The sequence below is a fragment of the Bos taurus genome, chromosome 7, assembly GCF_002263795.3.
Source record: "Bos taurus isolate L1 Dominette 01449 registration number 42190680 breed Hereford chromosome 7, ARS-UCD2.0, whole genome shotgun sequence".
NCBI lineage: Eukaryota > Metazoa > Chordata > Mammalia > Artiodactyla > Bovidae > Bos > Bos taurus.
In genome coordinates this window covers 61,897,887-61,914,150 of record NC_037334.1, presented here as the reverse complement: position 1 = coordinate 61,914,150, position 16,264 = coordinate 61,897,887, and the positions used below count along the sequence as shown (strand labels likewise).

Sequence of the window (16,264 nt, the reverse complement as noted above, 5' to 3'; positions counted from 1 at the left end):
AAACAGTGCTGCAGTGAACCCTGGGGTGCATCTATCTTTTTGAATAACCATTTTCTCTGGATATATGCCCTGGTGTGGGATTGCTGGGTCTTATGGTATTAATAGTTCTGTATATTGTTTTTTAAGGAAACTGTATATTCTTCTCCATCATGGTTGTGCTTACCTACATTCCCAGCATTAGTGTAGGAGAGTTCCCTTTCCTCATTACCCTCTCCAACATTTATTCGTAGTTTTTACTTTTATATGCATTTATTTTTTGCTGCATTTATTCCTGGGCCATCAATTTTTATTTCTTCAGTTTCTTCTGGGGTATCTTTTTCTTCTGTACAACCTCCTCTTCTGGTTTAGGAGCAATGTACTTCTCCAGTTAGCACCTTCTCAGTGTGGCAGGGAGCGTTCACATGTGGGTGGATCTGACCATGAGTCTGTAAGTCCTGCACCGCCTCCTGGGGGCTTTGTTCACCTGAATGTGCTCAATGACCAGAGAACCTACATCTAAGCCCTTAAGTTCAGCACTCTGCGTTTCTGAGCATGTGCAGTAAAACTCAGCACTTTTCTCAGGCCACTGACCCTGCGTCCAGCCCCACTGTTTGGCCTGTGGACACCGACCAGCTCCACGCTGGCATGATGGAATGGCACACATCGCTTGTTTACTGTGACATCCTTCAGATGCTTGGTGGCTTTTCAGATATGCATACACTTAATGGTCTGGGCGGTTTCTCGAGTGTTCTTAAAGTGAACACGAAGATTTGAACCTCTTGATCTGCATGATTTGTGAGGCTTTCTGGAACAAGTGTATTGTGCTCCATTTTTAGAGGTCACTTCAGACCCTGTAAATTTTATGATGATGGCCATTCTGACCTATATGATATCTCAGTGTAGTTCTAATTTTCTCTAATAATTGGTGGTGTTGAGCATCTTTTCACGTGCTGTTGGCCATTTGTATGTCTTGTTAGGAGCAATGTCTGTTCAGATTTTTGGATCACTATTGATTGTGTTCTTGGCATCCTCTATATATTCTGGATCTTAAACCCATAACAGGCCTATGGTTTGCAAACATTTTCTACCATTTTCTAGTTTTCCTTTCATTCTCATGATAATGTTCCACAACTAATAGAAGCTTTTCATTTTTCTGAGGACCAGTGAATCTAATTTTCATTGTTTCCTATGCCTTTGGTGTCATATTTTAGGACCCAAAACCCAAGCCAAGATCATGATGATGTGTGTTCGTGTTTCGTCAGTGTTCTTAGCTTAGGCTGAGGGTTTGTTTCTGTGTCCCAGGTCTATTCCATGGTCTGTATGTCTATTCGAATGCAGTAACACACTTTTGCAAGATAAATTTGGCTCTTCCATGTCCTTTGGAATTCCATATGAATATTAGGATTTTTTCCCCCAATTTGAGGAGGGAGAGCTCTCAGATTGAATAGGAGTGAAATGAATCTGTATATTGGGCTGACTAGTATTGTTATTTGAAGCGTTCTAATATTTAAACTTGGACTGTATTCCAATTATTTAGGTCCTCCTTAGGCAATGTTTTAGAGTTTTCAGCGTAGAAGCCTTTCACTTCCTTAACTGAATTCTGAAATGTTATGTTATTTATAAATTTTTATTGGAGTATAGTTGGTGTACAATGGTCATCAGTTTCAGGCATACAGAAAAGTGAATCAGTTCGACATGTCGTATAGCCACTCTGCTTTAGATCTTTTCACGTAGGGATTAATGCAGAATACTGAATAGAGTTCCCTGTGCTATAGTAGGTCTTACTGGTTATCGATTATACATAGAGTAGTGTGTATATTTTGATCCCTGTCTTCTAATTTATCCTTCCTGGTCACCCCTCCCTTTCCTCTCTGGTAACTGTAGGTTTATTTTCCATATCTGTAACTCTATTTCTACTTTATAAGTAAGTTCATTTATATCAACTTTTTAGCTTTTGCATATGAGTGGTATCATATGATATCATTTTTTGTCTGACTTACGTCAGTGACTATGAGAATCTCCTGGTCCATCCTCGTTGCTGCAAATGGTAGTATTTCGCTCATTTTCAGGGCTGAGTAATACTCCATTGCATATATGTACCCCTTCGTCTTTACCCGTTTGTCTGTCTATAGAAACTTAGGTTGCTTCCATGTCTTGGCTATTGTAAATAGTGCTGCAGTGAACCCTGGGGTGCACGTATATTTTCAAATAATGGTTTTCTCTGCATATATGCCCTGGAGTGGGACTGTTGGCTCATATGGTAGTTCTATATATGGTTTTTTAAGAAATCTGTATATTCTTCTTCATCACACTTGTACCCATTTTACATTCCCACAAATAGTGTAGGAGAGTTCTCTTTTCTCTACATCCTCTCCAGCATTAATTGTTTGTAGATTTTTTGATGATGGCCATTCTGACCTGTGTGAGGTTGTATCTCATAGTTTTGATTTCCATTTCTTTAATAATCAGTTATATCCTGCATATTTTATGTGCTCTTGGCCATTTGTACATCTTTTTTGAGAAATGTTTAGGTTTTGGCTCATTTTTTAAATGTTCTTTTTTATAAAATTTTATTTAATTGGAGGCTAATTACAATATTGTAGTGGGTTTCACCATACATCGACACGAATCAGCCATGGGTGTACCCCCCTCCCACCTCCATGCCATCCCTCAGGGTTGTCCCAGTGCACGTGCCCTGTCTCATGCATCGAACCTGGACTGGCAATCTAGTTCACCTATGGTAATATACATGTTTCAATGCTATTCTCTCAAATCATCCCACCCTCACCTTCTCCCACAGAGTCCAAAAGTCTGTTCTTTATCTCTGCGTCTCTTGCTGTCTCACATTTTTAAATCGTGCTGTCGACATCTTCTGTATACTCTGGATATTAATCCCATAGGCAGCCTGTGGGTTGCAAACATTTTCTGCCATTCTCTTGGTTGTCTTTTCACTCTCTTGACAATGTCCTGTGACACATGGAAGTTTTGCATTTTTTTTGAAAGCAAGTGTATCTATTTTTGATTGTTTCCTGTGCCTTTGGTATCATATTTAATGAACTATGAACAAGCCCAGGTCATGGAGATGTTCACGGATGTTTTTCTACTTATCTATAGGTTAGCTCCAAAATTTAGGCTGTGACTCATCCTGTGTTAACTTTTGTGGATGGTATGAGGTCAGGTCCACCCTCAAGATTTTGCCCGTGAGGTCCAGGTTTTGCAATGTCATTTGTTGGAAATGTTCTTGGCCCAGGGACCAGTTTTAGTACATCAGAAATCAAGTGAAAACAGAAGTGAGGTCTTGTTTGTGGATTCTCATATCTGTCCCATGGTCTGTAAGTCTATTCTAATGCATTACCACTGTTTTGCAAGATTTGGGGCTCTTTGGTGTCCCTTGGAATTCCAAAGAATATTAGGATTTCCCCCCATTTTTAAAATAAAAAGATAAAGTAACTCTGAACTATGGAGAACAGTATGGAGGTTCTTTGAAAAACTAAAAATAGAGCTGTCATATGATCCAGCAGTCTCACTCCTACACATATATCCAGAGAAAAACATGATCCAAAATGATCTATTCACCCCAATATTCACTGCAGCATTGTTTCCAACAGCTAAGACATGGAGTTCACCTAAATGTCCATTAGCAGTGGAATGGATAAAGAAGATGTGGTATATTATGTAATGGAGTACTACTCAAAGTCTTTTTTAAAAAATGGAATAATTTGCAGCAGCAAATTATTGCTGTTCATTTGCAGCAACATGGATGAACCTAGAGATAGTCATACCGAGTGAAGTAAGGCAGAGAAGGAGAAATGTTGTAGACATACCATATATGTGGAATCTAAAAGGAAATGATACAAATGAACTTACAAAACAGAAACAGACTCACAGACTTAGTGAAGGTACTTGTTTTTTGCTGGGGAGGAGGGTAAGGATGGGGGGAAGGGATAGTTATGGAGTTTGGGATGTACATGTACACACTGCTATAATTAAAACTGGATAACCAATAAAAACCTACAATATAGCACATGGAACTCTGCTCAATATTATCTGGCAGCCTGGATGGGAGGGGAGTTTGGGGGACAATGGATACATAGATATGTATGGCTGAGTCCCTTTGCTGTCCGCCTGAATCTATCACAACATTGTTAATAAAGTATACTCCAACACAAAATGTTTTTAAAAATTAAATACAAACTGGAAAATAAAGAAACTCTTAGATTTAACAGGGATTGAATTTAATCTATATGTTATTCTGGAAAATACTATTATCTGAACAATATTAAGTATGAGTGAGTGTGTGAAAGTCGCTCAGTTGTGTCTGACTCTTTGTGACCCCGTGGGCTATACAGTCCATGGAATTCTCCAGGCCAGAATATTGGAATGGGTAGTCTTTCCCTTCTCCAGGAGTTCTTCCGAATGCAGGGATCAAACCCAGGTCTCCCGCATTGCAGACGGATTCTTTACCAGCTAAGCCACAAGGGAAGCCCAAGAATACTGGAGTGGGTAGCCTATCCCTTCTCCAGTGGATCTCCCAATCCAGGAATTGAACTGGGGTCTCCTGCATTACAGGTGGATTCTTTACCAACTGAGCTACCAGGGAAGGCCAATATTAAGCATACTAATCTTTAAACATGTGTTGTTTTCTATTTATTTAGGTCCTTTTAATTTAAGCAATGTTTTTAGAGGCTTCAGGGTACAGTCCTTTCACTTTATAAATCCTGAAATATTTTATATTTTTAATTTTTATTGAAGTTAGTTGATAATATCTTGTTAAGTTCTGGCATACAGCAAAGTGAATTATTCATATGCATTATGTATATCCACTCTTAGATTCTTTTCTTATATAGATTAAGACAGAATATTGAGTTGAGTTCCCTGTGCTGTACAGTAGGTCCTTATTATGTTTTATATATGTTGTATTGTGTATTTGTTGATCTCCCTACACATCTCCTAATTTCACTCTCTGCCGACCTCCTTCATCCTTTGGTGACCATAGGCTCATTTTCTACATCTGTGACTATTTTTGTTTTGTAAATAAGTTCATCTGTACCATCTTTTTAGATTCCACATATACGCGATACCATATACTTGTCTTCCTTTGACTTGCATCACTTAGTATGAGAATCTCTCAGTCCTTTTATGTTCCTGCAAATGGCATTATTTTATTTTTTGATGTGATGGTTAACAAAATTGTTTCCTTAATGTCTCCCTCTGTTCTTTCATCATTAGTGTATAGGAATGTAAGAGATTTCTGTATTAGTTTTGTATCCTGCAACTTTACTGACTTTATTGATACTCTTTTCTGGTAGTATCTTTAGGATTTTCTACATATAGTATCATGTCATCTGCAAACAGGGACAGTTTTATTTTTTACAGTTTGAATTCTTTATTTTTCTTCTCTGACTGCTGTGGCTAGGACTTCCAAAACTATGTTGTATGAGTGGCAAAACATCCTTGTCTTGTTCCTGATCTTAGAGGAAATGTTCGACTTTTCACCATTGAGAATGATGTTAGCTGTGCATTTTTTGTAGATGTCCTTTATCGTGTTTAGGTAGGCTCCCTAACGCCCACTTTCTGGAGAATTTTTATCGTAAGTGGATGTTGCAGTTTTTCAGAAGCTCGTTGCAGGCTTCTCACTGCAGTGGCTTCTCTGGCTGCAGAGCATGGGCTCCAGGGCACATGGGCTTATTCGTTGTGGTGCATGAGCTTAGCTGTCCTGCGGCTTGTGGAATCTTCCTGGATCAGGGATTGAACCCGTGTCCCCTGCATTGCCAGGGGGATTCTTAACCACTGGACCTCCAGGGAAGTCCAATCTCTAGACCTGCAGTTCTATTCAGATTTTCTCTTTCTTCTTGAGTCAGTTTTGGTAGCTTGGGTATTCCTAGGAATTTGCTCATTTCATCTAAGCTATTTGTTGACATGCAGTTCATAGTATTCTTTTATGATCCTTTGCATTTGTGTGAAGTTGGTAGTTGAGGGGATGTATATTTTGAGGGGTCATTCTCAGTGTCCTAGATCACCTAACCGATTTGATTTCAGGGTTCCCAGAGAGATCACACGTGATGAGTTTCCCCCTTGGGCGTTCCTCTTGGCTCTTCAGCCCCATCCTCCTCAGCCTCAGGACAAAGGTGGCAGCGCCAGCCCCAGGCCAAGGCATGGGAGCCGCCAAAGTCGGGTGCCTAGAACTGGACCAGGGTTTACCGAGCACTCAGTGTGGAGCAGGCCTTACTCCTCACAGCAGCCCTGGCACCTGCCACCCATCACTGTTCCCATTTTACCAATAAGACAGCCTCAGGGACATAAGGTACTTGCCTAAGGTCACAAAACCAATGTGGACCTATTTGAAATCAGGCCTGCTATCTGTGCATATTTCAGCAACTATGCTACACAGCCTCCTCCCTTCCCAAGGGACAGCTCCCTGGAACGGGAACAGCTCCTAGAGAGCTTAGGCTCCAGCTTATCCCTCCCTCCCTCCTCCTCCACAGGTTTGATAGTGGAGCCCCCTCAGTGCCTCCACCACAGAATCTCCATCCACTGCTGTAGAAGCAGCAAGTACCTGCCACACAGTGCCCAGTACCAGGGAAGAAGCACAGTGCGGAACATGCGTGAGCAGGGCAGGTCAGCAGAGGATGTGTATGTACTGAGCTGGCATATCTGAAAAATAATCTCTGGGAAGACCCAGAGAAACTGGTGGTAGTCGTTCCCTTGGAAAGGTGGGGGTGGGGGGGTTGCTGTTTAGAACTGGACTTAGATCTCACAGTAGGCAGTGTTGTGTCTGCTTTATACTCACGGGTGGGGACACACACACACACTTCTAAGTGCTCAGCCTACAGACGGGCAGGGGCAGGCTCAGTGAGTTCTCCCCACGCTGACTCATGACAGGAGGCAGGACCACTCAGGGGGCTGAAGGCAGTGGAATCTCACAGACCAAGGACTCCCAGAATTATTCGACCTCTCCGAATCTCAGACTCCTCATTTACATAGTGGGAGTAAGGATAATACCTACCTCAGACGGTTGTGGCAAGGATTAAAAGAGATAGCACTTGACGAGCAGAAGGCCTCCCTGACAGAGTGAGAAAGTTTTTAATTAATCCTGTCATTGAACTATTTATAGTCTCATTACCTCACCACCATTGATCCCCAGCCCAGTCTTCCCAGAGGAGGTTCAAGCCAACTCTGGTTTGTCAGAGGGTGGGGCGACAGTGTCCCCTGGTGGACATGTTCTGAACTGTGCCAGATAAGTTTGACCCATTAGAGAAAGCGCAGGGGTCAAAATTCAGCTTTATTTCTTCCCTTTTACCCATCAATATTTCAGCATGTACTACTTAAGAGCAACGATATACTCTTATATAACAGTATAATAAAGTAAATAGTATTATCCAATCCACACAGGAAACATTCACATTTTGCCAGCTGTTAGTATGGTGTTCTTTACAAGTAACTCTTTCCTAGTCTAGGAACTCTCCTGGATTATAAATGATGGTTGATTTGCCAGGGCTCTTTAGTATCTTTGGTATCCTTTAATCTCCTGAACCGTTTCTCAGCCTTTCTTGACCTTCCATGACCTCAACCATTTTGAGAGTTCAGTCCAGTTATTTTGCAAAAATGTCCTTCAACATGGATGTGCAGCTGTTTCTTCTTGGTTAGATTCATGTTATGAATTTCACAGGTGCTAGGCTGATGTTCACTCCAACTCCCCCGTGTGAGCATGTGGAGCCAAGTCACCCACAGTCACACAGCGAGTCAGGATCCCCCGGTCAGGAGCCTGACAGGTGCTCAGGATTCCTGCAGAAAGGCAAGAATTCCCCCCGCAGCCAGGGCCGCCTCCAGCCCTGCATGTTGGGTGCCTGTGGGCTGGGAGAGCAGCAGGGCTATTTTCACTGTGAGCATCCCACAACAGAGCTGCTCTCTGGACTTCATTTTCTGCTTTGCCCATTTCTGTTTCTTACCTTTATGATGTTTTCATTCCACAAATGATACATACATCTCTTTTGTTTTTAGCAGAATATTTGAGACAAAGCTAAAGTCCCCTTTGAAATCTTCCCCCTCCCCATTTCCTTCTCCCTCTTCCAGAAGTAGCCAGTTATCAGTTTGGTGAGACAGAGAGCTGGCTACATTGCCAGGAAAAATAGTGCAGAATGGCGTAAGTAGCTGGAGCCAGCAGAGTATGTACGTGTACTTAGCTGTATGGCATCCTCTTTCCACAGATGTCAGTCATTCTTCAAATTTCCCTGGATGGGGACCTGGGGCCTGAGCTATTCACTTTCTCCTCCATCACCATGTTCCAGCACGTGGCCACAGCAGTGGCTACTTAGCCGATGCCCTCTGGATGGACATCTAGGCTGTTTACAGGGCTTTGCTACGATGAAACACACTGCCCCGTGCACCAGATCCAGGGCTTCTGAGGGAAGTACCCACTTTCAGGATCTGACACTGCCCCTTGGGCATGATGCTTGAGTCAGGACTCCTCACGTGGGAGATGAGGAGGTTTCGATGCGTTTGTTCTGTTAGAACTGCAGGACTCTTGGGACCTCTGAGAATACCTGGGCTGGGCTTCCCTGGGGTGTTTCAAGGATTCTTCTGGTTCCAAAATAGTGCAGGGACATGGAGGTGGTGAGCTGGTGAGTCCGGATACTCACCCCAAATCCAATGAGAAGTCTCTGCCTCTACTTGGGTTTCAATTACGTTTCTTTAAAAAAAATTCTTAATTCAAAACTCTGATACGGCTTGACTCATTACCTGGCCCAGGAATCCCATCTGTATCATGCATACCCACTGGTCCTGTTAATGCTACACCCATGCTCTTTATATATAGAAATTTGTTAGCTGCGCTGGGGCTCACAAGATCTTTGATCTTTATTGCAGCATGTGGGATCTAATTCCTTGACCAGTGATTGAACCTCGGTCCCCTGCAATGGGAGTGCGGAGTCCTAGCTACTGGGCCACCAGGGAACCTCCCACCCATGTTCTTATTGTTGCTCCATGACGTTTACCAAGCTCCCAGCCAACAAACCCCAAGTGTCTGAAAGTGCTACCCTCGTGCCATCGAGGGTGTTTTTGCTGTCCTTTGGGGGGATTTTTGGCCATATCATGCAGCTTGTGGGATCTTAGTTCCCCAACCAGGAATCAAACCCAGGCCTTCAGCATTGACACATGGAGTCCTAACCACACTGCACCACCAGGGAATTCTCATGGAGTTGGTGTTTCTTACTTTTGGTTTTTCTAGGAGTATGGTTGATTTACAATGTTTTATTTCAGGTGTGCAGCAAAGGGATTCAGTTATACATCTCTACATGGCCATTTTTCTCAGCCTCTGTTCCCATACAAGCTATTAAAGCATGCTGAATAGAATTTCCTGTGATATAGAGTAGGTCTTTGTTGATGAACTATCATATTATATATATATATGTATGTGCGTATAGGTTTCTTTCACCTAATTTATCCTTTCCTCTCACCTTTCCCCTTTGGTAAGCATGTTTCTTGTCCAAGTCTCTATTTTTTTTTTGCAAATTAGTTCATATGGGATGAGTTTTTGAGTCCACCTGTAAGTGACATCACATGATGGTTAGCTTTATTTAGTATGATCATCTCTGGGTCCATTCATGTTGCTGAGAAGGGTCTTCTTTTCTTCTTCTTTATGGCTAAGATTCCATTGTCTCTCTTCTTCCTTATCCATTCATCAGTCCACGACATTCTCGCCACTCTGGTGTCTTGGTTATTCTAAATAGTGCTGTGGTGAACGCTGGGGTGCCTGTGTCTTTTCTCCGGATGCATCCCCAGGTGTGGGAATACCTGATCAACTGGTAGCTCTATTTTCAGTTTCTTGAGGAATCATGCCTAGAGAATCCCAGGGACGGGGGAGCCTCATGGGCTGACGTCTCTGGGGTCACACAGAGTCGGACATGACTGAAGTGACTTAGCAGCAGCAGAGGAATCGTGGTACTGTTCTCCATGTGGCTCTTTACACTTTGCATTCAAGGACACTGTAGGTGTCCCTTTTCCCCACATCCTGTTCAGCATGTATCCTTAGTAGATGTTTTAAAGATAATCACTGACTGGTGGGAGGTGATACCTTGTTGCAATTTTGAGTCCCTTATCTCTAATCATTAGCCATGTTAACCATCTTTTCCTGTGCTTTTTCTTTTTTAAATAATAGTGAAACTAATATTTACCTCTTGAAATTGGCCTCCAGAGAGTCATCCTGATTTGAATTCTTTTTTGATTACCTCTCCCCGGATATTTCTTGAGAGCTGGGGCTGCAGGCCTTGTAATGTTCAGGGCCGAGCTGCTGTTACCGGCAGTGTCCACACCGAGGCAGCACGTATGTTCCCAGCGGTGTCCCAGAAGACCCCAAGGCAGCCATCCACAATTCTGGGGAGCTTCTCAGGATGACCCTTGGTGGCTTGCCTCAAGTGTTCCCACACCTTCCTGTGAGGCAGGGACTGTTTAAAAGCCACATCTCTGGATCTCTCTCCCAGAGGTTCTGAGTGGATGGGACTGGGGGAGGCTGGGAATGTGCATTTTGTCAAGTTCCCCAGGGGCCTCTGAGGGAGCGGCTTCGCCTCTCTGCTCCCCACTTCTGCCCCACTCCGGCAAACTCGAGCTCAACCAAGCAGGGAGAACTAGGAAGTCATTCATTTCATCCAAAGTTTTCATTTCTTGGGCAGGAGGAGCAATCAATTAGAAGTCATTAATTAGAACCCGCAGGAGCCACCTATCTGAACCTGGGTTCCCTGAGTGGGGCGCCTCGGTGTGCTGGAGAGGCTGTTAAAATGCAGATGCTCGGGCCACACACGCATCTGCCACAGAGGAATACTTGGGGGCACAGCCAGGGAATCTGCATTTGAATCAAGCTCTCCAGAGTGGCCGCTGAGCCCAGCACCTTCCACGCCCCTAAGAGGTGAGAGAAACTGAGGATCCAAGCCTAAGAGTGACTTGTCTTCAATCACATCACACGCTTATGGCAGAACTCTCTCTAGACAGAGGCTCCTCGCATTACAGAACTCTAGCACTTAACTGTCCAGCGTGCCTGAGAGCTGTCACCTGAGACACCCCATCTGGCTGTCCTGGGACAGGCCCCTACCGTCTAGAAAGGCTGCGGTTTATCGTCTGTGGGATTGGTCTTTGATCTGATCATTACTGTGTGTACAGGGGTGGCCACACTGGCCATCGTGTGAATACCCTTCTCTCTACTGCTCCTGTGGGCCTTGAAAAAAGGTCAGACAGACAGATGTGACCAAGGTGTACAAACAGAACCCCACTTTATTAGCAGTTAGTTCGAGATTGTACATTAATGGAGGAAGGTTCTCACGTTCAACACAACCCAAAACGGCTGGTTTGAGAGCCCTGATCAGCTGAGTGGGGAAGCACTCTCCTCTCTCCTCCCCACTGACAAAGGAAGGAAACCTCTGCCTGTTCCCCTAACCTGCCCCCCGCCCCTCAGTCAGCCCTCTCCTCTCTCCCCAGGAAATGACATGAATTTCATGCACAAATTACAAAAGGAGCCCTCTTGCTGATAATAAAAGCTAGCACAGTCATAGAAAACCCTCACCGCCCTCCTTCTCCTCAAGGGCCACAGAGAGGAGGGAGGGAGGGATGAACTTATTAGGGTGAAACACAGCCAGAGTCTGCCCTGGGCCCTCGACACTGACCGCACAAGGCCCACGGCTCTCCCTGGTGGGAGCTGGCGAAGGGAAGCCGTGGGGACAGGCAGCCCCAGCCAGCTAAGCAAGCCGGAAGCCCGGCACTGCCTCAAGCGCAGGGGGACCTCCATCCCCACCTCGAGAGCAGACTCCCTTTCTTCTTTGATGTCTGAAAAGCCCACGCTGTAGCCCCATCTGCTTGTTCTAGATGGGGAAATTAAGTCCCTGGGAGGAAAACTGTCACTGAGCTACTCAGTGCATACAACTTGGACACAACTTCACATCTGCCTCCAGCCCAGTGCTCTTTCTCCGCAACCGCGGCCTGGGCAAGGTGCCCCACCCCCCTTCTTTGGTGCGTTCCTGCGGCTCTGCCCTCATGCACACAGACCATGGGCCTCCAGGAAGCGAAAACCCAGAGATGCGAAACAGAGAAAGAGATACTACTTGGTGCCCTGTGGTCCAGTCCCAGGATCAGAAGGAGAACAGGACCTTCTGAGTCCAAGATGCCTCATTTCCCACAGGCCCAGCCTCCACGCGTGCAGCTTCTTCCTTCCAGACTCCCCTAGCCCCGTCGTGAAGCTGCCTCCCCCACCCCTCTGTTGGCCTGGCACTTGGTACAGGTGACAGCGAAAGGACTGAAGTCTTAAGTCAGCAACAGAAGCTAACACTCCCCATAGCCTAGATTGCCCTTGCCAGTACAGGGCCTTGAAGAAACAGATTAGCTTGTGGGACGTCAAGCCTCAGAAATAACGTCATTTAAAAAACCAAAGTGAGCAGAATGGAAACTTCACTGCCTTGAAAGAGATTTTATAAAATACACTTCCAAGATGCAACTTGTGTACCTTAACTAGGTCCTAATTCTAAAACCAGGCATAAATTATTTGGGGGAACTTTAAATAGGGACTGATGTTGCTGGGAAATGACTGTTGTCTTGGGTGTGATGGCGGGCCAACTGAAGAAAAATGACCTACCTCTTAGAAGATGCAAGCTGAAGTATTTGGGGTGGAGTCTTAATGATAACTGCAACTTTTAAACTAGTTCAGAAAAAACGTACAGACAAAAAGATTAAAAAAAACGTGGCAAAATGTTCACTGTAAGTCTAAACCATGGGTAGTGGGAGTTAGTTATAAAATATTTGGTACAACATTTACTTGCTCTTTCTAACATACCTGTGGGGACAGCTCCATGTTGGGACCAACTGGTCTCTGCAGGTCAGCCCAGCAGTTTCCACCTGCTGGGAACAGACCACTGTTCCCTTGCTGGGCCCTAGAGGCACTGGCTGCTCCTATTGAGAGGTGCGGGAGAGACCCATCCTTACACCTCAGACTCTTTCTCCAAGTGCAAGACGCCTGCTGTGGGCAGCTGTAGAACCCCGGGGACACAGCACACCTGCTCCCAGCCTGGGGCACAGGCGTGCAGAGGAGATGGCAGAAGGGGGACAGAGTTTCTGCTCTTGTTTTCAGGCCAGACAGTGACTTAGTGACATGGAGGATGCAGAGGACGCTGCACCACTGACCTCTGGTTTTCTCCCCTCTCAGGGGGATCTGTGTACTCAGTAGCCAAAGAGCCCCTAGGGCTCTCTTCCCTCCCCAGTACCTCCAAGTCCTGGCAGGGGGTCCTTGAGACAGATTCCTTTAGTGGGAAGGGAAAAAGTAGCAGTGACAAGACAGACTTACAACACGTGACAGGTCAAGTCCCTGGGATTTCCTCTGCTCCCCCAGGGTCTCAAACCTGCCTGTCTCTTCCTCAGGCTGGAGGACAAGGGGACCGGACCCACCCGCCCCTCGAAGACAGACCTCAGATGGTGGGAGCTGTGAGGTCCTCATCACAGAACACAAGCCTCACACTGAAGGACGGGAAGGGAGGCTGGGCTCTGCACTGCGGAAGCCGCTGCCAGCTCTGGGAGCCTGGTTCCTGGTGCAAGGAAGTCCTCACGAGCATGCACGCAGGCGTGCCACCCAGTCCTCAGACACTCCGCTCCTCAGCCCCCGCTGGGCTGGCAGCGCCAGGTTCTAAGGCCCCATGAAAAGCATAATGGGAACACTTCCCTTAGGGGACGGTAGAACCACATGCAGCCGGCTCCGCAGAACACTCCACTTCTCCATTCCACGGAGACCCTGGGAACCAAGATCCGGGTTTCCAGGCTGGGGAAGGGCCTTCTGAGGTGGGGCGAGCACAACAGGGATGCAGATCTGGGACTGAGAAGGCACCGAGCTGGGAAGGAGTGGTTTGTCCCCATATCCTGGAATGACCAAAGGCGTGACCAAGGGAGGGACAGCAACCTGGCAGAGCAGGGTCCCAAGGATGGGCTCAGAGGCAGTGTGGCATTGGAAGAAGAGCTCTGGGCATGGAAGCGGGAGCCTCAAGTTTGCTTCTTGGCCCTGCTCCCAGTCAATTCTGTGACGTCAGCCCAGGAGGCCACCTCCCCTTTCTGGAGCTGTGTCCACACCCGTTGAAGGACCCCTCAGCCCCAACATCCTATGAACAAAGACCAGGCTCTCTAGAAAGGATTTCCGAGGCATCAGTTCAAAGCTGAACTGGCAGTGGGAGGGACTGGGGAAGAGGCACCCCAGCCTTAGTCACTTCACATTGTTAGGAGGAGGGTAGGAGCAGGCCCCCACCAGAAACTAGCCCAGAGATCCCCTTGTCTGCAGAGGGGCCTGGAGACAGCTCTGGGGGGTCCTGGGGGCCCCCAAGCTCCCAGGGCAGCTCCCAACCTAGCACCATGTGAGGGGAAGGGGGACAGGCCAGCATTTAGCCCCGGGGTCTCCTACCTCAGCCTGGCTGTTTGCTTTGATCAGAAGTCCCCTGGGATCACCGCACTTCATGAAGCCAGACTTCCTGGAGACAGTAGGTCTTCCCTCTGCATCTCACCACCCCTGTTCTGGAGTAGCTGCAGGGCAGCCATGGCACTTGACCTCTCCAAGGGCACATCCATCCTGTGTCCTTGAGGCCCCCACACGTGAAGATACATACCACGCCCCCATCCCATGCTCTAGCACTGAGATAGGACACCCTTTGGGACTGGGGCTTGCCACCATTCTGTATGACTGAATTAAAAACAAACCCAACCAAAAAAATATAATATAATATATATATATATATATATATATATACACACAGTTATATATATATATGTAACACAGTGCAACCCCAGCACCCAGGGTATAAACTCTGGCACCAAGAAAAAAAAAAAATTAAAATACTTTAGCTTCTTAGTACTTGGGAAGTTAAGGGGGGCTCTAGGTACCCTCGGCCCCAGGGAGCTGGCATCAGGAAGAGGTGGTGGTCTCACCAACTCTGTCCAGCATCCGCCTGGGGTCAAGGCAGGGGCCTGGGGGCAACAAATGTACACTGGAGCATGTATACAGCCGGCCCCATGACCGCCTCAGTCTCTTACCACAGGAAACACCACGCATGTCATGTCCCAGGAGGAGAGAGGGAGCAGGGTTGAGGACTGGGTCTCTGGGTCCAAATGGCATGGCAGTGCCCCCAGGGCCCTGAAGGTGGCCTTGAGAACCGGGTGGGTACTGTATGAACCAGCGGTTCTATCCCCAAAGCGGGAAGGTGAGATGCAAAGGTATGAGCTGCAATGGGTGTGGAGGTCCAGCATTCTCTCAAGGTGGCACCCTCACACCCTGCCTATGGCTGCCTCTGGGTTTCCAGCTGATCCTTCTGAAGAGCCTGGCTTGAAACATCAGCGAAACATCCAATTTCTCTCCCTGGTTTGCCAGAGGCCCCAGCTGGACCCTTGTCCTTGCTGTCGGGAGGACAGAGACGATGTGGCAGCTAATACTGAGTGGACGCCCTACAGGGGCAGGGAGTGATGGATGGAGAGAGAGCACAGTGGGTAGACACAGTGAGGGCCAGAGAACAGAGTCTTGTAGACTCCTTCCTACCAGCCTGTGGTCCTCCACCAACAGGAAGTGGCCTCTCCATGAAAGACTGTAAGCGGAATGGACCTCAGGTGGCAAGGGAGGTCCGAGAGGCCACCGACTGCGTGCTGGATGCTCTGAGGCACGTGGGCACCTGCTTGGGCTCTCCTCCTGGCTGGCCCGGGCCACGGCGGAGTATTGCTTGTGAGTGCTTGGCCAGCCGGGCCCCACTCCCCACTCTGCAGGTCAGTCTGGCTCAGCGTGTGGCGGGATGTCCCTGCCGTCACATTCAGTCCGGCGGTGGGGGCCGCAGCTACCTGGTGTTCTGCAGCTCCTCCCGGAGCCAGGTCGGCAGTGTCTGGCCCATCTTGTACAGCAGCTTGGAAAGCTCGACGTTGTGGTCCCGGTAATAGTCCTTCAGGAAGGCGCGGGACTGCAACAGGAAGGGAAGCTCAGACGTTGGTCATGTGCTGGTTCGAGTGACCCCCGCCCCCGCCTCTGGAAAACCAGCACCCCGCTGCCATTATCCCCCACTCCCATTATTTATTCACAGCCTTCTTCAAAATGGTAACCTTCAAAAGAAAACATATAGTAGAAGCAGCAAACTATAGTGCACAAGGTCGAAACTCGTGATTGGGAGGAGAGAGAGAGAATTAGCCAAGAGTATTTTGTTGAGGATTTTTGCATCCATGTTCATCAGTGATATTCGCTGATAATTTTCTCTTTTTCTGTGGTAGTATCCTCATCTGGTTTTGGTATCAGGGTGGG

General features: G+C 46.9%; 1 protein-coding gene and 1 pseudogene across 3 annotated transcripts in view; both read right to left on the bottom strand.

Annotated features, from left to right (window-relative positions):
• Nucleotides 1-265: 265 nt before the first annotated feature.
• LOC132345771 (large ribosomal subunit protein uL22-like) lies at nucleotides 266-7,253 on the bottom strand (annotated as a pseudogene).
• Nucleotides 7,254-11,216: 3,963 nt separating this feature from the next.
• Nucleotides 11,217-16,264, bottom strand: part of NDST1 (N-deacetylase and N-sulfotransferase 1) — an 87,918-nt gene continuing 82,870 nt past the window's right edge. For 2 of the 3 annotated variants that reach the window (XM_024994189.2, XM_059888134.1), the window contains one exon: nucleotides 11,217-15,929. In XM_024994189.2, coding sequence (XP_024849957.1) covers nucleotides 15,810-15,929 — 120 coding nt within the window. In that variant the 3' untranslated portion in view covers nucleotides 11,217-15,809. The remainder of the gene's footprint in view (nucleotides 15,930-16,264) is intronic. The other variant, NM_001192361.3, reaches the window with a different exon arrangement.